Raw genomic sequence first — 21,393 nt, forward strand, 5'->3', positions numbered from 1 at the left:
TTGGTGTAAGATTCAGTGACTGGAAATTGGAGGGGGTAAGGGGGCGAAGTGCCATTTTCTCACATGTAGAACAAGTGGTCTTTTATTCAGAAAAATGCTAAAAATGAAAGCACTGAAAGAGTTTCAGTGATCAGGACAGGCATTTTACTGTTCCCAAATGGCTATGTGAAAAATCCATAGAATGTAATAAAGAAACATCTATTGATCAATTTTAAGTCATTATACAGATGCACAAAACATATTTAATAGGTAACCTTATTAAGTCTCTCTCTATCTTATATATTATACACACAGGATTACATTTTATAAAATGAATTTTAAACAGCATTACATAAGCACCTTATATTTATCAATTGTGCATAATAGAAACCTATATTATAATATATAGCCTGCTATTACAATCCTGCTTGAATTAAATACATTTTATTACTATGAAATATGCTTAATTAAAGAATAGGCCTAGCAGTATAGTATTTCTTTCTCTGATTGCTTGAGGGGCGCAGGTGCATCTCCCTAAAGTCTCATTAATATTCTCACTATCACTTATTCATGGATTTGGTTCATGCGCATTCACAGTAATAACACCATTGGATAGCAGCTGGTATCATGATGCAAAAGAGGGATTCTCCCAGGATCTGAACGAGCCCGCGTCGTTAAGGGATTTTTACCCCCACTTTAATTTTGTTAGTGTTGATTTTTTGTTTTTGTTTACTTCTCTCGGTTATTTAGACAAAAAAAAAATTAATTTCCAAATCGGCATGGAACTAAGAGAAATCTGAGTCTGCTCGGATATCTATAGCAGAACGAATCGCTTGGATGAGCGCCTGCCACATTGAGACATAGACATTCATCACACGGACACAACTGAGGGGAGTCGACCAGCCAGTCCAGCAGACCAAGACTTATCACCAGCGAAAACAGCACGGCACTCAGGAACACACCGGGACAGAATGGGAAATGCGAACAGGAGCATAATAGGATACAGTTTTCTGCTGTGGGTCGCCACGGTGCTGGTGTTAGTGGAGAGCAGAAGAGGCAAACTGCCGAGATGCCCCTCTGGATGCACGTGCACCAAAGATAACGCCTTGTGTGACAATGTGAGATCTGTGCCACACAGCTTCCCTCCTGATGTCGTCTCACTGTAAGTACAGTTTACGTTCATATATTTAAGTGCAGCACTGATTCATTTACAACGATGCAGATACAAATCGTTTGCATATAATGAATATGCATATATCATCTGAACCTTTGTATGTATAATCTTTGTCCTGCTCACACAGTTCTTGATTCTTTTCCTAACAGATCATTTGTGAAGTCTGGATTCACTGAGATTGCAGGGGGAAGCTTTCTCCACACTCCATCCCTTCAGCTTCTGTGAGTTTCTCTTATAGTGTCAAGTTGTTGTTGTTGTGGATTCTTTATTAGGATGGGGTGATCACCATGTTAAGTGGTCCAATGTTTGTTCTAAGCAATTACAGCCCGCCCCCCGTTTTGGGGACATTCTTCAGCGTGTCTAATTTCTCAAAGCCTTTAAATTGCTGTGAATATTATGCAATGCAGCTGCTCTGTGAGGGACATGGCCCTGTCCTCGTGAAAAGTAAATAAGAAAATCTCGCTCTTCTAATATCACACAACCCACAACCTTAGAAATGAACATCGGAAAAGGCTTGAAGGCAGCAAGTAATGCGTTTCTATGTAAATGTAAACTCGCACAAAAGAAAATGCTAATCTGACTGCTGGATTTGGCACTATTATGCAAAATATGACCAGTCTTTTATCTTTTACACCCTGTGTTTGGTCTAATTGGAAATACCAGTCTTTGGTTGGGTATCATTTCATATGCTAGCTAGACGAAGTTTTTCTGCAATATGATTAAAAACAGAAAGATATGCACGGAGAAAAAGAATGCAGATTGTTATTTTGTCTTCCTCCGGATGGAACTTATTGTCATGTACACATGGGCTATTTGTGTTTATAAATATTTTGATGGTGTTGTTATTGTGTTATGAAATGCCATTGCTTTAATATGCAGCGATTCAAACTCTGAAACCATTGAAACTGTTTTGTGTGTTCCATGATTTCCTAGATTGTTCACAGCCAATTCTTTCGACTTCATCGACGAAGATGCTTTCCAAGGCCTGCCACATCTGGAATATCTGTGAGTTTGATTTATTGTGTTCGAAACTCTCATCATTCAATCATTTTAGATTATCGCTCCTATTTACTATAAATGCAACACTCTTTTTCAGATTTATTGAAAACAACAAAATTGAGTCGATTTCACCCCATGCCTTTAGAGGATTGAAATCTCTCATCCACCTGTGAGTATATTAAAAGTTTTTATTATATATATATTAGTATATGCATGTATTTTATTAAAATAAGTCTCTTCTGCTCACCAAGGATTCATTTATTTGATCCAAAATACAGTAAAAACTGTACTGTAATATTGTAAAATATTATTACAATTTAAATAACTGTTTTCCATTTGAATATATCATGATTTCTGATGAATCATGTGACACTGAAGATCGGAGCAACAATGATGGAAATTCTGCTTTACATCATAGCAATAAATTACATTTTAAAATATGTTCAAAAAGAAAACAATTTAATAATTTTAAAATATTACAGTTTATACTGTATTTTGTATCAAATAAAAGCAGAGTTCGTAATAGTGTAATCCTATTATGTTCTCTTTTGTTAACATGAATTAAAGGAGTAATTCACTTTTAAAAAAAAGTTTTGCTGATAATTTACTCACCCCCATGTCATCCAAGATGTTCATGTCTTTCTTTCTTCAGTTGAAAATAAACTACGTTTTTTGGTGAAAACATTTCAGGACTTTTCTTCATATAATGCACTTCAGTGGGAACCAAACGGTTCAAGGTCCAAAAGACTGTTCAAAAGGCTTTAAACGATTCCAAATCTTCAAACCGAGTCAATTCGTTCATTTTGTTCGTTGAATGAACCAAATGATTCAAAAAAAGATTTGTTGATTTTGATGAACGAGTTCGAACAAGAGAGTCACGAACGCACATCACAGAACAGAGCAAGGTGACCATTTGAGCTTATAAAACTTAAACTTTGTTATTTATTTTTTAAATGGCCGATCGTGTCGCTTGATAAGACCCTTATTCATCGTCTGAAATCGTTTAAAGCCCTTTGAGCAGTTTGCAGTTTGCTCTGAAACTGTCTTTTGGACCTTGAACCGTTTGGTTCCCATTGAAGTCCATAATATGGAGAAAAATCCTGGAATGTTTTCTTCAAAAACCTTAATTTCTTTTCGACTGAAGAAAGAATGACACTGACATCTTGATGAGTAAATTATCAGCAAAAGTTTTTTTTAAAAAGTGAACTACTCCTTAAAAGCTCAATTAACATAATAATGTTCACGTTAGTTCACAGTGCGTTAACTAATGACTAATACAACTTTTGATCTTAAAAATATATACTAATAAATGTTCATATTAAAAATGAAGTAAGATTAATACGTGCTGTTAACAAATGTTTTTGTTTGTTAGGAGTCTTGCCTACAATAATCTTGAGACGTTGCCCAAAGATATTTTCAAAGGAATGGATGCCTTAACAAAAGTGTATGTATTTTATCACTCAAGTCCATCATTCTTACAACACAGTATACTAGAAAAAAAGGTGATTTGAATTGTCATCTGTAAATCCATTGAGCAGGGATCTCAGAGGAAACATGTTCAGTTGTGACTGTAAATTGAAGTGGCTGGTGGAATGGATGCACAGCACTAATGCAACGGTGGATCAGCTACACTGCAGTGGACCTTCAGCCTATCAAGGCAAGAAGATCAATGACCTAGTGCCTCAGTCCTTCGACTGCATCACAGCAGGTAATTTTGCGCTGGACTGTCCACAGTAGATTCTGGCTTTTGAAATAAGCTGATCCCTCATGTCTGCTGAAATGCTTATGGAGATAAATAAAAAGGCATTCACAATTTATTCCGCAGCAATTTTAATTTTCCCAAAAGACAGTGAATGTAAAGTTGGCAATGTGTAAGTACAAGAGTATTTTTATATCTTGAAAGCTTCAAATAGTGGCCATTGGTGATTGAGATGTATCTAGAGAGCAGGGTGGCTGATTTTTGCAGTGCAATTTATTGATAACAAGTGAAATGTATGCTAAACTGCTAAATGTTGGGGTTTGGAAGGTTACTTAGGAAATTTAATGGGTTACGGATTACAAGTTACCCCTTTTAACATGTAATAAGTAATATAACTATTTAGTAATGGAGCTGATTACTTTTCGATTACTTTTCTAATTTCTTTTCTAATTTTTATCTCTCGCCATGGTAGCAACTCTTCCAATCAACCAATTAAATCATCAGAATCGCATCGCTTTACTAAACGGCCTTTAAATAACGGGAGGCATCGTGCACATCAAAAACAGGCAAAGAAACAAAATTATTTTATTATTCAACATATCCTAAATTTTTACAGAATATATTCAGATGTAACCACATTTTTATTAGTAACTGTTATTTAATTACACATTTTTTTCTCAGTAACTGTAACTCTGATTACAGTTACATTTATTTTGTAATTCAATTATGTAACTATGTAACTAGTTACTCCCCAACACTGTAAATTGTAAATAATTATTTCACAAAAACATTGAATGTCAGTTATTATACTGATATAGGTTGATAATGCCAGAATGACCAAATATCATGTGATTAATTGGCCTGGCTAATATATATCAACCATTAGCTTCAACACCAACAAACATGTTATTTGTACAGCGCTTTTCACAATACACATTGTTTCAAAACAGTATTAATTACTATATCCTGTAGTATTTATTGCTCTATGTGAGTGCACTGTACAGCATATATGAGGATAGCACTCGATATATTTATAGTATATTGCAAGTTGGAGTTATTAATACTTCTTTGGCTATATGGAAAGGCTGGGGAACATGACCTAAAAGCCACAAAACAAAATTAATGAATGACTGCCAAAGTAGTTTTTATGTGCTTTTCACAATAGACATTGTTTCAAAGCAGCTTTACAGATAATCATGATGTTAATGTTTATTATACATAAATGCATAATTGTCCACATTTAGCAGCTTGGAGACAGGTTGGTTTACATATGGCAAAGATATCAACAATCAAGTAATTGATATCAGAGTTATTAATACATTTTTCAGTGATGGAGATATTAAGTAAGAAAGGCTTAAATGTTTCTTCTTTGTCTTAATCTTTGTTTGTTTGTTGCAGAGTTTGCTTTGAAGAAAACCCTTGTTTTTGAGTCCATATCTGTGGAGTCCTTTACATTTGGGAATGATCAGTATGTCGTATATGCCCAGCCTTTCTCTGGAAAATGCAGTTTTTTGGAATGGGACCACGTCAACATGGAGTTCAGAGCTTATGACACCATAGAGAGTGAGCATCACACATCACACCTCCTCCTACCCAGAATGCAATGCTGTTCTGGCCCGACAGCACAGCACATGCCTCAATCGCAAAGCCACAAAAAGGGGTTACAAATGTCCATTTGAATTTAGAGACTGATTGAATAGATTGAATTTTAAAGTTATAGTTTACCCAAAAATGAAAATTCTGTCATTAATTACTCACCCTCATGTCATTCAAAACCCACAAGACTTTTCGTTGATCTTCAGAACACAAATGGGGATATTTTTAATGAAACCTGAGAGCTTTATGTCCCTCCATTGACAGCTACAGATCGCGTCTCTTCAGAAAATTTGGACTAAACCTCTTAAAGGTATAGCGGAGGATCTTTCCGAATTTTAGAAAAGAGACCCGCCCTCTCCAATTTTTAAAAAAAATGCACATGCACAAACACAACACTCTTGCTCCCGAGAGGGAACGTCTATTACGCCTATGCAAATTCTAAACGAACTCAAAAATATTCATAAAAAAGACAACATGTCAAATGCCCTTCCGTGTTTTATTTACTTATTATACTGATCGATTGAGTGACCGAAGACTCAAGACATGATATGTGCAACCCTGTATCACACGAAATACGTTCTGAGGAAACTATTTTGCAAATCGCAATTACGTTACATAGCAACATATAAGCAGTGCTATTACGTTGGTCCTTAACCTAATATCTCTCATTGTTAATACGTTATTTTTATACATAGTTGCATATGGAGAAGTAGCTTGTTGCATTTGTGTAATAATAAACACACAAGGTTTTAGAATATTTCAACGTGATACCATTTACCATTTTGGTCAAAAGGCTACTTTAGACAAATTGAGATGTTTACCGTGTCTATGCGGTGCATGACTCGTGCCAGGGCTAGCATTGTAGCTTGCATTAACTTTTACTAGTGATTTTAAATGGATTTCTCCAAATAGCGTGACAAACTTTACCTGTCTGGTAGAATCTTCGCGACTCCGGCATCAGTGAGAAGCCCAACCTGTGCTTTTAGCGCACGCCAGCGTGTGATATTCACCCAAAATCACTCTGGTCTTGTTTCTATATTCTGCGGCCTTTCTCTTCTTATCATACACTTCGTAAACATTTTTTCTCTTTCGACCCTCAGCCATTTTCAAAGGAATGGCTGAAACCGTAACTCCGACATAATACACCTGAAAGAGAAAACTACATATGGGATGAGCACGTAGCCTAAGACGGCCTTACGTAAACATATCACCAGAATGATTGACACTTAGGTGGACCAATAGTATAGACTACCCACCCGGAAAAAGAAAATCCTCCGCTATACCTTTAATTCATATGGATTAGTATTACAGTCTTTTTCAGAATTTTCTGAAGTGTGTGCCAAAGTGGTAGTTGCATAGCTGTCGTTGTGTACAAGGAAAGATTTCGACCAGAAGAGTTGATGCTTGAATTTTCTTTATTCTCTATTACTTTGCTACTCAAAGTTGCGTGGGGAAAGGGGAATGGGATAATTGCAGTATGGAGCAATAGCACCTCATTGCAGTACACGAGATCCAGGGGGCGGAGTTGGATCCAGATCTAAGGGGTGGAGTTAGGGATCAGGGAGTGGAGATGGGTAGGATTGGGGGTGGGGTTAGGCAAGCCCGTTGGCAGGGGGGGGTTCGGGTGGTTCGAACGAACCCCCCTTACTGCCAAAGGTCCAGAATTTAAAGTCGTTTTTTTTATGTGATTATTGTCATCAGTGTTTTAATCAATGCTTGTGACAAATATTCTGGGTTGCTGTTTCAAATTAATATGATTATTGTAGCTGGACGCGTGTGTGTGTGTGTGTGCCGCACGCATGTGCAGTTCAGAGAGAGTTCTCGAGTCGACTTCACTTTTCAAAGCAACGGTGAAAAAGCATCACCTCTGAATGATAGGGCTGCGGGTCGATTCCAAAAAGAATCGATTCCGAGGCGTTGGGAATTGAGAGTCGATTCCAAAGGTTCAAAATGCAAAGGTTGGAATCGATTCAATTAAGGGGAATGATCTAGCGTCACGCTCGGTTACGACAGTCAATATGATGAAACTCTCTCCAAGATGATTCACTGTTACTATTATTATGCTTGACCTGTAGATAAAGCTCTATGGTTTCGCATAAAATGACTATATTGCTGGACTGTATTGCTGTTTCTTAACCATGTTCCTTTCTACCGTGTGTCTGTTAGATCACAACACAGGAGATCACTATCATTCTTCACATGCACAGTAACTGAAATTTAACTGTTTAAAGAAAAGGTTCAATAAACTATTGTATAGAATAGATAGATGGCAAAAAATGCATCTCAAAATGCATCAGATTGATGCTTTAAATTAATATGGAATATCTAAAATTTTCTCATGGGGGAGCATGCCCCCGCACCCCCCTAGAGGAGGACTTATATATATATATATATATATATATATTTAATTTTTTATTAAAAAGATTTATATACTTTATCAACTCAATAGTCTACAATATAATAGCCATATAAACGTAGCAGAATTATAATACAATATTTGAGGCCCATCAAAAAGCATGCTCGTTAACCAGCAGCTAAACCAGCACAAATTAGTGCATAAAATGGCAGCAAAATGAAGTATTTGAACCTCATAATTAAATACAAAAGGTGGAAAAAAACTGCAAAAAGGTCCACTTTTTGAAAGAAAGAACCCCCCCCCCCCCCCCTTCAATAGGCTGGCTACGGACCTGTTAGGGATCAGGGAGTGGAGATGGGTAGGTTTAGGGGTGGAGTTAGGGATCAGGGGGTGGAGATGGGTAGGTTTAGGGGTGGAGTTAGGAATCAGAGGGTGGAGATGGGTAGGATTAGGGGTGGAGTTAGGGATCAGGGGGTGGAGATGGGTAGGATTAGGGGTGGAGTTAGGGATCAGGGGGTGGAGATGGGTAGGTTTAAGGGTGGAGTTAGGGATCAGGGGGTGGAGATGGATAGGATTAGGGGTGGGGTTAGGAATCAGGGGATGGAGATGGGTAGGATTAGGGGTGATGTTAGGGATCAGGGGGTGGAGATGGGTAGGATTAGGGGTGGAGTTATGGATCAGGGGTGGAAATGGGTAGGATTGGGGGTGGAGATAGGAATCGGGGTGGAGATGGGTGGGATTAGGGGTGGAGTTAGGGATCAGGGGGTGGAGATGGGTAGGTTTATGGGTGGAGTTAGGGATCAGGGGGTGGAGATGGGTAGGTTTAGGGGTGGAGTTAGGGATCAGGGGGTGGAGATGGGTGGGATTAGGGGTGGAGTTAGGGATCAGGGGGTGGAGATGGGTAGGTTTAGGGGTGGAGTTAGGGATCAGGGGGTGGAGATGGGTAGGTTTAGGGGTGGAGTTAGGGATCAGGGGGTGGAGATGGGTAGGTTTATTGGTGGAGTTAGGGATCAGGGGGTGGAGATGGGTAGGTTTAGGGGTGGAGTTAGGGATCAGGGGGTGGAGATGGGTAGGTTTAGGGGTGGAGTTAGGGATCAGGGGGTGGAGATGGGTAGGTTTATGGGTGGAGTTAGGGATCAGGGGGTGGAGATGGGTAGGTTTAGGGGTGGAGTTAGGGATCAGGGGGTGGAGATGGGTAGGTTTAGGGGTGGAGTTAGGGATCAGGGGGTGGAGATGGGTAGGTTTATGGGTGGAGTTAGGGATCAAGGGGTGGAGAATGGGTAGGTGTTTAGGTATATGTAAGGTGGGAGGAGTTGGAATCCAACTCCTCCCCCTTAATTTCATGTTCTGCAGTGAAGACCATCTCGTATGGAGTCTCCTTGCACCTTCCACGTCTTCCACAACAGGTTTTGTCCATATATGGAAATGTGCATCACACAAACCCTAGGTTAAGAGAGCCCCTTCATTTGTAAAGTTAAATAAGCTGCAATGACAACTGATTAGGGACATGCAATATAGCCATAACAGCTGTAAAATGGAGGGAGAGAAAGCTCTCAGATTTCATTCAAAATATCTCTATTTGTGCTCCGAATAGGAACGAAAGTCTTGTGGGCTTTGAATGACACAAGGGTGAGTAATTAACGACAGAATTTTCATTTTCTGGGTGAACTTTAATGCCTTTTTGTCATTACAGGCACTTCCACGGTCGTGTGCAAGCCAATGGTCATCGAAGACCACCTTTTCATTATAGTCGCTCAACTTTTCGGTGGCTCTCACATTTTCAAAAGGGACAGCTCTGCCAATAAATTCATCAAAATCCAGGACATCGACATCCTGAAAATCAGGAAGCCCAACGACATTGAGACTTTCCGCGTGGATGGCGAGTTCTACTTCGTGATAGCGGACAGCTCGAAGGCTGGCTCCACAACGGTGTACAAGTGGAACGGCAATGGCTTCTACTCGCACCAGTCTCTCCATCCCTGGTATCGGGACACGGACGTCGAGTACCTTGATATCTCCGGCAAACCCCATCTTATTTTGTCTAGCAGCTCACAGCGGCCCGTTATCTACCAGTGGAGCAGAAGCCAGATGCAGTTCGACAGACGGACGGACATTCCAGAGATGGAGGACGTCTATGCCGTCAAACACTTCAAGGTGAAGGGGGAGCTGTTTGTCTGTCTGACGCGCTTCATCGGCGACTCCAAGGTGATGAAGTGGGATGGCACTATGTTCACAGAGATACAGACAATGCCCTCGCGGGGTTCCATGATCTTCCAGCCCGTCTCCATCGGCAACTGGCAGTACGCCATCCTAGGCAGCGACTACTCTCTAACCCAGGTCTATCAGTGGGACACCAAGAAGAGCCAGTTTGTGCACTTCCAGGAGCTCAACGTCCAGGCGCCGAGGGCATTCTCGCTGGTGTCCATTGACAACAGAGAGTTCCTGCTGGCTTCCAGCTTTAAAGGGAAGACACAGATTTACGAGCACTTGATGATCGACCTGAGCAGTTAGTGTGCCAACTGAAAGCGCAGAGAAGCAGATCCTGGCTCAGCCGAGCCTGTTGTGAAAACACATGCATGATCTAGCCTAGCGCTAATAATAATATTCCAGATGAATGCCTCTCTAGAAACGCCCCTTTGTGTCTTTCTCTGTTGTCACCATCTGTTCTGCACTTTTCATTTTTCCTGTTTTTTTGTGTCCTTTTCAACAAAAGCTATTTAACGTATTCTCATGCTTTGCCGTGTAGTCACTAAAGAGGTATAACAAGGAAACAACAAAGGTCAAATCAGTTAGCTGTTGACGTGATAACAATCTGCCAAATAAACTGTTTACATTTTTACAGTGATGTAAAAAGCCATTTTTAACTTTTTTAAACAAAAGCGACCAGTTTAACCACATTGGATGTGATAGATTTGAAATTAGTCTTGACTCAACAATTTAATGAATAAACTTAGCAATAAACTTAGATTTAGCTCAACTCTTGAGGAAAAGTAACTGTGGGAAGAAAGGTTAGTTGTCAGTACTTGTTTTTTTATGTTAGATCTAATAAAACCTTTAAAAAAATGTAAGTCTGTTTTGTTGTAATGCATGAATTTTGCTTATAGTGGGAAGCATATGAGGGTAAATCGCATGAATGAAATTATGTCTATGGCCATATTTTTCATTAAAATCAAAGAAACAAGATATGGTCCTAAAATGTGTCGTTTTCATTAAGATTTATTAGTGAAATATGACCTGACTCAGGCTCCCATTGGCATATAAGCACAAGTGTTTGATAATTGAATTCACTGAATTCATTTTTTTTATGCTTTATTATTTTGTTACACTATGGTACAACAAAATTAGAACATAATAATTAAGAATAACACCAATAGAGAGAATAAAGAAAACACGAACAACCGATACCATTAGCTCAAAGCAGAAACAGACAGTGACTAATAAAGGAAGAAAGGGACTAATAAAGGAAGAAATACACATTGAATACAGTAAAAAGTTGTTCTGAGAGCTTTTTTTGTTAAGCAAGTGTGAAATTGTTAGTAAATGTTTTATATCTTGTAAGAATACTAAATTGGGTTTATTATAAAGCATTTGAATCCGCTTCAAAAAAAAAAAAAAAATCCAAAAATAACAAGATAAAACTAACAAAGACAAACTAACATCTCCCCAGAGCTGAAAAGTATAATTGAACGACTAAAACAGATGAAGAAGTGTCAAAATCATATCCACTAAGTTTTCATCAGAAAAGATTTGACAGGGTGAATGTCATTTAAAAGTTATTTATTTTACTCTGTTTGTGAGGAAAAATCATTGTTGCATATAGACTAAACATTTTGTCAATTTAAATGATCAAATTCAAAATGATTTATTAATTTAAATGCTATACTCACATTACAAGCAACAAACATGACTAGTCATTTCCAACATATAAAAATGTAAACAATACATTATATATATTGCTGCCATAAAATTTTAAAACAATCAACTTGGATGTTTATGTCATTTCAATATTGTATAACTTATAAAATAAGTGGAACTTATTTTGATGCATCAAAGCAATGCACAAACCTTTGTCATAACTTATTTGTTTTTACTGTGTAGATATAGAAAAGGAGAATACAGTCTAATATATAAAATAATAGGCTACTTTACAAGTAAAGGAAATTAATAAAAAAATAAATAAAAATAAAACAGAAAAGGTACGGGTATGAATTCATACAAATTGCGTAAAAGCTTCACATATAGACCTAGTGCGTTTTGCTTTTACTATTTTTCAACCCAATTAGTAACTCAATAGAATTTGTATTCAAAATGAATTCTACTCCGTTGTCTAAACTCTTTGAAACGTCATTGTTGTCCAGCCCCTCTTCACATGCATTTTGTCTTCCTCTAGCGGCAGAAAGCAAACCAACTCTTTCTTTGTACAAGGTTAATTATTTAACTTGTTGCTCTTGGTCGGTTGTAAGCGTTTCTCCCCGAAGGCAAGCGTGTGTCCAGGGTCGTGGTTAAGGTATGCCCAGCCGCTCTCTTCTGTCATGGGGGATATTAGACAGCGCAATGGCTCTATAGGTAATAATGACACAGATTTATCTGTTGTCCCTTGTAGAGTTGACAACAGAGTGTTTTATCAGAAAGTTGACGATGGGGTCGATGGGGAGGAAATCGAGATGCAAATTCGAGCCGAAGTGCGGGATACGGATGCTGACGCTGAGGACTGCCGACGGGGAAACGGACGGACTTTTTACCGGGTTTGTGTGCCGGTTTGCTGTAAGAGAAGCGACACAGACCGCGACGAGGATAAGGATAAGGATAATGAGGATGATTGTGAGGAGGAGGAGGACACGGGGGCAAAAACTGTTGAGAAAGGTAAACTGATCTCAACTCTAACAGGAGTCTGGATTTGGTCCCCGATCGATCTACAGTATCTGTTCTGTTCATGTCTATATCTACACCTATGTGACTAGTGTTACTTACAGCTACCGAGAGCAGTTACAAGTCCCTTACAGTAGCGTAACGTTAGTAACCATCGTTTCCGCATACCTCAGTTATACTACAAGTATGTGTTAACTTGGTTTTTATCATAAAATAAAAAATTTAAACAGCTACGTATCTTTAACTGTTGTAACGAAACAACATATCAATTCATATGAATTTAACGCACCGATATGAAATTGTTGGTCATACCGATAATTCTTTATATTTGAAAGCCCCTAACCGACATATCCTAATTTTTATATTCTTTTTGAGAGCCTTGATTACAAAAACAAAAGTCTCACAAATTAAAAGTCATGTTCAAACCACACAAACTCGTAATTTTTTTATTTAGCCTACATGAGACTTACTGTATTTTCTTTTTTGAAGTGATTTCATATTTCAAGCAATTCAAAACCTTTATGGCAAACAGTGCGCATTTGAAGGGATGGAAATAATCCATCATTTATCAGTTTTATTATACTGGCCAAATTTTCTCATTGGGCAGATAACGTTAACATTAAAAATGAATATATATCAGCCAATACTGATATGGTATATCATGTATCCCTCCCTACTATACATTTTAATAATATAATAAATGGCAGGTTTGCCATGGTACGTTACGTTACAGTTACGTTGTAACAAACCTGTGACATACTGTACATTCACCAAGGTGGTAACCATAGTTTCTTCTTTAAAATATCACAGATACTACAATAAACCTGCTGAAACTTTGTTCAACTTAATCCCATATTGATTTGCCATGTTTTTACAGTTTTTATAGAAGATGGTAACTTTTTAATGGTTTACTCTATAAAAGCTGACGAGAATAGATATGTTGTATCAAACCTGTTACAGTCACCATAGTGGCCATGGTATTTTTTTTTTTTAAATACCATCGATAGTACAGTAATCTGCTGTTTTGTATTAGCCACATGCCGTAAAAAAAGTTAACTAATTTAAGTTTAAATTAAAAAAAAAATTATACATTAAATTTTAGATCGTTTGAAGGAAAACTTATAATTAAAGTAGCCTAATTGTGGAATGAATGGCATGGTTATTACCATGGTAACTCCGAGTCCTTTTTATAGCTGACGAGAACAGTTACATTGTATCAAGTCCCTTACATACAGTTACCATTGTAACCATTGTTTCCGCTTTTCAAATAAACTGCGGTTTCTTGGTTATAGCCACCTTTCATCCAAAAAAAGTGTTATCTGTTGAATTCGTATACACTAATATGGGATTTAGCTAGTTATGCATTTTTTAATTACAGTGGTGGCTAATTCCAAGTTATAGTGTATACTGGATACAATAAAGTGCAACAGGTCAGCGCTTGTTCCTGAAGTATTTTCTTGTAGCGAATTTATAGAAGCCTTCAGGCGTTATAAGCCATGGCATGAACCAAACGAACCAGTTACAAGTTGGATTACAACATCACAAATGTTGATTTGAAGCAAAAAACATATTTTGGACAAAAAGACAAAAGTACAAAGACGGTGTATTTAACAGATTCAATTGAGGTAAAGAACTACAATCTCATGAAGCACTGCGAATTACATGATCAAATTTAAAGTGACCTACAGTGAGTTTGATTTAGTTCAGAAATTCCTCTGTGGTGGAAATGAAGGCGATTTTGAATTCAGACTGTAGCAGTCCATTGTTGATGGAAACTGTGGTGACCATGGTAACTTTTGGAAGGGAAACACTTTTACTGTATCTAATTTGGCTGTTTTTCATTCTAGGCAAGTAGATATCCAATGGGATTTTGTTTCAAAGTACCTTTGAAATTTTAAGTTGTCATCTTGTCTTAAAGAATAAAGAACATTAAGGAATATAATCATTCCTCAGGAAGAAGATACCAGAAAATGCCTTATCATCATGAGCAGTACTGGATGTGTGGAAAAACAGTTTGAATCACACAAGGAAACAATGTTCTTTTGTCTATTCTGTTCTCTCTAAACGCTCAGGTGAATTTGTTTATTTTAAACCAAAACCGTATTGTTGGGTATGTGTTATGTTCCAGGGCCCATGATCTTTGAGTCAGCCCAGGTCCTCATGGGACATTTGATACAATTTGGCGTTTGTCCAATGTTGGCAGTCACACAACCTGATTGAGCGTGCTGCTCAGCTCACCCACAGGTAGTAAAGTTGCGTTTGGTTGCATAATCATTTCCGTCACATTTGATATCATTTCAGTGAAACGTGAAACAGAACCAACAACGGTGTGTTCACCGTTTCATGCTGTTTCATGCTGAGATTCATGCTGTTTTTGTTCCATCTCACTCCACTCCAAATATCAAAAGACAGATTACACTTTAAAAAGCCAAATCAAGCTGTGTACTACTACTCATGTCTCATTTCCATTGTTTGTGGAGACGGTTTTTCTACATGTGTGGTAATAAAGTCATTTCATATGGTGCTCCAATGAATAAACATGGTGGAAAAGAGAAAAATATAATACAATTTAACCTTGTACAGGATCAGTTTAAACTAAAATTACTTGTCAGTTCTGCTCAGTTAACAAATAGATAGATAGATAGATAGATAGATAGATAGATAGATAGATAGATAGATAGATAGATAGATAGATAGATAGATAGATAGATAGATAGATTTCATTAGGGATTCATTTTTTTCTCTGCAAATATTTATTTATGCAGTTAAAAAAGTTTAAATCATCAATTTGCACATCATATCATTAATTTGCTCCAAATGTTGAAATGACGGACAGGTCTGATGTTAAGCTGTTTTGTTATATTCATCCACAGAAAAGAAACCAGCTTGTCCAGGGCTGGGCCTCCTGTATAGCTTGTTAGCATCCGTCTTCTTTTCCACTGCTGCTCTTCTTGTGAAGAAAATCGAAGGGATGCACGCCATCCAAATCAGTGCGGTTCGGTGCTTCTTCCAGATGCTGTTTGTCTTACCAGCCATGATATATTTCAAGTATGAATCTATGATACATTACAAGAATGATTCAGATATATTTCAAGTATAAATCTATAATACAAGTATGAATCTGAACATAAATCTATAATACAAGTATGAATCTGATTTATTATAAGTATATATACAGTATATATAGTATGAATCTTATATTACAAGTAAAAATCTAAAATATAAGTATAAATGTATAATACAAGTATGAATCTGATTTATTATAAGTATGAATCTATAATTCAAGTATGGATCTGATATATTTACATTTATTTATTTAGCTGACACTTTATCCAAAGCAAGTTTATATATACTGTATATATATATATATATATATATAGTATGAATATATAAGTATGAATCTTATATTACAAGTAAAAATCTATAATATAAGTATAAATCTATAATACAAGTATGAATCTGATATTACAAGTAAAAATCTATAAGTATAAATGCATAATACAAGTATGAATCTGATATTACAAGTAAAAATCTATAAGCATAAATCTATAATACAAGTATGAATCTGATTTATTATAAGTATGAATCTATAATTCAAGTATGGATCTAATATATTTACATTTATTTATTTAGCTGGCACTTTATCCAAAGCGAGTTTATATATATATATATATATATATATATATATATATATATATACAAGTATGAATCTTATATTACGTAAAAATCTATAATATAAGTATAAATCTATAATACAAGTATGAATCTATAATTCAAATATGGATCTGATATATTTACATTTATTCATTTAGCTGACACTTTTTCCAAAGCGAGTTATATATATATATATATATATATATATATATATATATATATATATATATATATATATGTTTGACATGTTTAATCTGATATATTACAAGTAAAAATCTAAAAACAAGAATCTATAATACAAGTATGATTCTGATATATAACAAGAATTTATAAAGCAAGTATGAATCTATAATACAAGTAGAAATCTAATATATTTCAAGTATGAATCTATAATACAAGTATGATTCTGATATATTTCTAATCTGAATATATAATATCAGCATACATCTGATTTATTACAAATATGAATCTATAAAACCAAGTATGAATCTATAATATATTTCTAGTCTGAATCTATAATACAAGTAGAAATCCGATATATTACAGTACAAGGATGAATCTATAATATGAATGAAATGGACTTTAAAAGACTTTAATACAACTATTAATATTTAAAGGTGCAGTGATGTTGTGAATTACAACTAAAAGAAGTTACGGTGGCCGACAGGAAAAGATAAGCAGAGAGTAACCAGTTAACCAATGAGATTTCTTTACAAAGATAAATTAAGAAATGTCTTATTCAGCAAAACGATATGTTATTGCGAATATTATTATTTGTTCATCATTGTATCAGTGTTTTATTCGCTACATTTAGCTAGCTTCTTTGCACAAAGAACAACATAGTGACAAAACGCACTCTGTTGAACAGTTTCTCCATTTAGGGCTACTGTAGAAATATGGCTAAAAACATTTAGGGCTACCATTTAGGGCTGAACGATTTTGGAAAATAATCTAATTGCGAGTTTTTTAGCCAATATTGCAATTGCGATTTAATATGCGATTTAAAAAAAAAGTTATTTACCTTCTGTATTAGTCGACAAAGACAAGCAATAAATAATTGTATAGTATGGATGGGAATCTTTAGATAGCTCATGATTCGATCTACTTTTTTTCTTATTAATTAATCTTAATAACTCTTAAAATATGAATTTAATTACATGTGTAAAAACACATACTTTAAAAAATAAATATATAAAAAAACATTTAATTAAAGCAATTACATGTTAAGAATTTTAAATAGGCTATATAAAATAATATAGCTTCAAAATATAAAAGCTAGTAAATAAAGAGAAACAAAAAAAAAACATTACAAGCAATAAAGAAAGAGTGGTCTCAGTATTTAAAAGTAGGCTGTCTGAATGTTTATCATTCAAGAGCTGGAGTGATTTCCCCTCAGTTTAAATACGATAAGCTGCATTCACACTAATGCATATATCTCTTTTGAAATTGTAAATGTGGTTTGTCCTGTTGGTTTAAGATATAACTGACTGTGTTTACATTAATTTCGCGTCATAAAAGCATTTTGACATGCAAGTACATTTACCAATGAGTCGCTCACGGCCGCATGCACGAGCGCTCTTCACAAAGCATGCGTTAGTATTTTAAAATGAAAGCAGCCTTCTCAGTGATTTTCATAGTTTTAATATATAAGCCAACTGCATTCCAAAAGACATAAATAATGCCTCTGTGAAGCATTTGTAAAGAAAATTCCCGCGGGAGAGAACGCGCACTGCAAGTGTAACGTTATAACATCAAGCAAAGCGGCAAAACCTGTTCAATGAAGCCCGCGAATGTCCTTGTAATTCGGTTCAGTCCCGAACTTTATGAAATAACGTTACTATGTTTTGGAAGGTTCGAGCGGTGTCGTGTGTGTGTGTGTGTGAGTGAGGAAGAGAGAGAGCGAGAAAATAGAAGCAAGCAGATTCAGAACGCGGTTCGTTTCTGAAGCACGCGCAGCGTCATCATGCATCTGTGTTTAAAAACTATAAGCTCATACTCGATTCTGAAATTCTCTGAATCGATCCAGGATTGTTGAGGAGAGGAGAGAATAAATAACACAATAAACTGTTCTTTTCTGAACACCAGACCGCGTAGCGTGGCAAGTTGATGCTTTATCTTGCAGACTGCTTTTCTCTCGCGTGTCACGTGACCAGTATAATCGCAGCTCTTGCGATTACAAAATCGCGTTTCATCATATCGCGATTTTATCGCAAATGCAATTAATCGTTCAGCCCTAAGGGCACACGCAGTGTATGTAGATAGAAATGGATAGAAGGTCTTTATACACCACTAAACACAGTTATATATATTATATTGCATTTCTGTCAACAGATCCTCCTAAATATTACACAATGCACCTTTAATAACTACAAGTATGAAGCTACATTATATTACAAGTCTTGACCCTGTGATTGGATCCAATATTATTTTGATTCAGCAATGTGGGAATAGCCTAGCCTATAACCTTTTTAATTTTTCAGAACTGGCTTTTTGGGACCGAGGGGTATGCGAATCTACCTGTTCCTCAGAGGGTTCCTGGGGTCCAACGCCATGATCTTGTTGTATTATGCAGTTCTGCAGATGCCCCTGGCTGATGCCACGGTTATAATGTTCAGTAATCCAGTCTTCACGTCCTTGCTGGCTTGGATTTTCCTCAAAGAGAGGTGCACAATATTGGACGTCGTTTTTACTGTTTTTACGCTGACCGGCGTCATACTGATAGCCAGACCGCCGTTCCTCTTTGGTGGTGAGCTGTCTGGGATCGAAGGAGACTACACCAATCACATCAAAGGCACGTCGGCCGCATTCGCCGGGGCGATCGGAGCAGCTTGCACTATGGTCATCCTGAGAAAAATAGGTAAAAGTGTTCATTACTACCTCTCCGTCTGGTACTATGCAGTCTTGGGACTCTTCGAGTGTATCATTGTTTTGTTCATCTTGGACGAATGGACCATTCCGTCCTGCGGCTGGGACAGGTGGACGCTCATGGCCATCGGGCTGCTCGGGATAGCCGGACAGACGTTCCTCACCAAAGCCTTGCAGATTGAGAAAGCAGGACCTGTTGCACTGATGAGGACGATGGATGTGGTCCTGGCATTCATCCTGCAGTTCCTGTTCCTCAACCGCAAACCCACATGGTGGAGTCTGGGAGGAGCGCTGTGTGTCATCAGCAGCACTAGTGGGGTGGCCATGAGGAAGTGGTATAACAGCACGAGGAATAAGAGCTGATCTCACATTATAGTGAGATTGATGACAAGAGATTTTGATGTTTCCTACAAATAATGGCTGCATTAGAAACCAAAGAAGCTGATTTGCTGTAATCAGAGATCAGATTTTATCCATTAGGACCTTATTTGTATGCAGTATGTACAGTTTATTATAGTATTTTCAGTAGTTTCGTAGATATTCTTACCCCAGCAGAGGTTCGATATTTTTTAATCAAGATAATATTGTTAAGACAATACTGCTTTATCATATATAGATTATTATAAATTATATAATAATAGACTGCTGGTCAGAACCTGAGATTGGTGAGTGTAAAAATCACCAAACATGTCAATTTTGTCATTCTTTACTAACCCTCATGCCATTGCAGACCTGTATGATTTTTCTCTTTCATGAACTGTAAACGAGACGTTTTGACAGTTGAAAGTCAAAATTGATCTATTCTGTACAAGTTATGTGTTATTTCATTTGGACTCAGTATGTTAGGAACACAGAGTTTATACTGCAAGAATAATGATTTATTTCGTTTTTGAATACTAAATGCAGATTGTGGACATGATCCATTTAATCATTCTTAAAGGGATAGTTCACTTTGAAATGAATTTTGATATGTTTTAGCTTACCTCAAGGGCATCCAAGATGTAGGTGTCTTTGTTTCAACAGTATTTTCAATTTTGATATTTTTAGGTCAAACCGTTGTTGTTTGTCAGTCATATAATGGAGGTCTATGGTCACCACCTCAAAGAGCATGCACAGAGAAGTCCAAATTAAACATGATTTAATGACTCGTAAATTTAAGTACCCATTGATGGCCTAAGACACGAAACAAGCGCTTTGTGTGAGAAAACGAACAGTATTTAATTAGTTTTTACCTCTTGTAATCACAGTCACGTCCAAGTACTCTGAGGACGAGAGCGCTTCTGTCTGCGCAAGCCCCGTAAGTGATCTCTCGCGCGTGTACGTCACTCATTGTTTTCACAAAGATTTCAGAAGTGTTACCCTTCACTGTGAAGATCTAAACATATTTAGATATACAGGAAATTGCAATGGAAGATGATTTCGCTATATCAACAGACAACATTGATTTTTTTCCGTGCCTTCAGATCACTTGGTCGTGGCTGTGGTTACAAGAGGTTAAAATGATATAAATACTGTTCGTTTTCTCACACAAACCGCTCGTTTCATGTCTTAGGCCATCAATGTGTACTTACATTTACGAGTCATTAAATCATGTTTAATTTGGACTTCTCTGTGCATGCTCTTTGAGGTGGTGACCATAGACCTCCATTATATGACTGACAGACAAGAACGGTTTGACCTAAAAATGTCAAAATTGAAAATACTGTGGAAACAAAGACACCTACATCTTGGATGCCCTTGAGGTAAGCTAAAACATATCAAAAATTTATTTCAAAGTGAACTATCCCTATAGGATATAAACTCTCAATCAAGAAAAACACAATAAATGAGTACATCTGAGATACATACTCTATTCCAAGCTAAACAATAAATTTGTTTGAGGACAACACTGAAATTTCAGTTATTTGCTGAATTTACCCCATTCGTCATCATCCACATGATGTGTATGACGTCAAACGTCATTGGTTGTGGTGTCCCATTCACTTTTATTGTATGGAAAAGAGCAGCGTGAGCATTCTGCCCAATGTCTCCATTTTTCTTCAATGGAAGAAAGTTTGGAAACACATGAGGATGAGTAAATAATGACATAACTTTATGGGAAATATGCCTTTAAAACCATTTGCACTTTGCCAATGACAATATACTGTAACTGGCCAGCTCCAGAGCGTCATGCGCTCTCAAAGAGGGCGACTCAGACGGCCT

The 21,393-nt window shown here is 36.8% G+C and overlaps 2 protein-coding genes across 3 annotated transcripts; both read left to right on the forward strand.

Moving 5' to 3' along the window:
• The first annotated feature begins 498 nt into the window (after positions 1–498).
• lgi1b (leucine-rich, glioma inactivated 1b) lies at positions 499–11,232 on the forward strand. Its single transcript, XM_039664734.2, has 8 exons — positions 499–1,141; positions 1,303–1,374; positions 2,087–2,158; positions 2,250–2,321; positions 3,525–3,596; positions 3,691–3,860; positions 5,250–5,414; positions 9,497–11,232. Exons 1-8 carry the CDS (start codon positions 951–953, stop codon positions 10,312–10,314), a joined length of 1,632 nt encoding a protein of 543 aa, XP_039520668.2. The 5' UTR covers positions 499–950; the 3' UTR covers positions 10,315–11,232.
• Positions 11,233–11,449: 217 nt separating this feature from the next.
• On the forward strand, positions 11,450–20,212 carry slc35g1 (solute carrier family 35 member G1). Of its 2 annotated transcripts, XM_039664737.2 has the most exons (4): positions 11,887–12,310; positions 12,407–12,666; positions 15,546–15,720; positions 18,807–20,211. In XM_039664737.2, exons 2-4 carry the CDS (start codon positions 12,468–12,470, stop codon positions 19,552–19,554), a joined length of 1,122 nt encoding a protein of 373 aa, XP_039520671.1. In that variant the 5' UTR covers positions 11,887–12,310; positions 12,407–12,467; the 3' UTR covers positions 19,555–20,211. The 2 variants fall into 2 exon arrangements, with proteins under 2 accessions (XP_039520670.1, XP_039520671.1); XM_039664736.2 differs by having other exon boundaries at positions 11,450–12,666; positions 18,807–20,212.
• The last annotated feature ends 1,181 nt before the right edge of the window (positions 20,213–21,393 follow it).

The sequence above is a fragment of the Pimephales promelas genome, chromosome 17 (genome assembly GCF_988280905.1).
Source record: "Pimephales promelas chromosome 17, fPimPro1.hap1.1, whole genome shotgun sequence".
NCBI classification, from domain to species: Eukaryota; Metazoa; Chordata; class Actinopteri; order Cypriniformes; family Leuciscidae; genus Pimephales; species Pimephales promelas.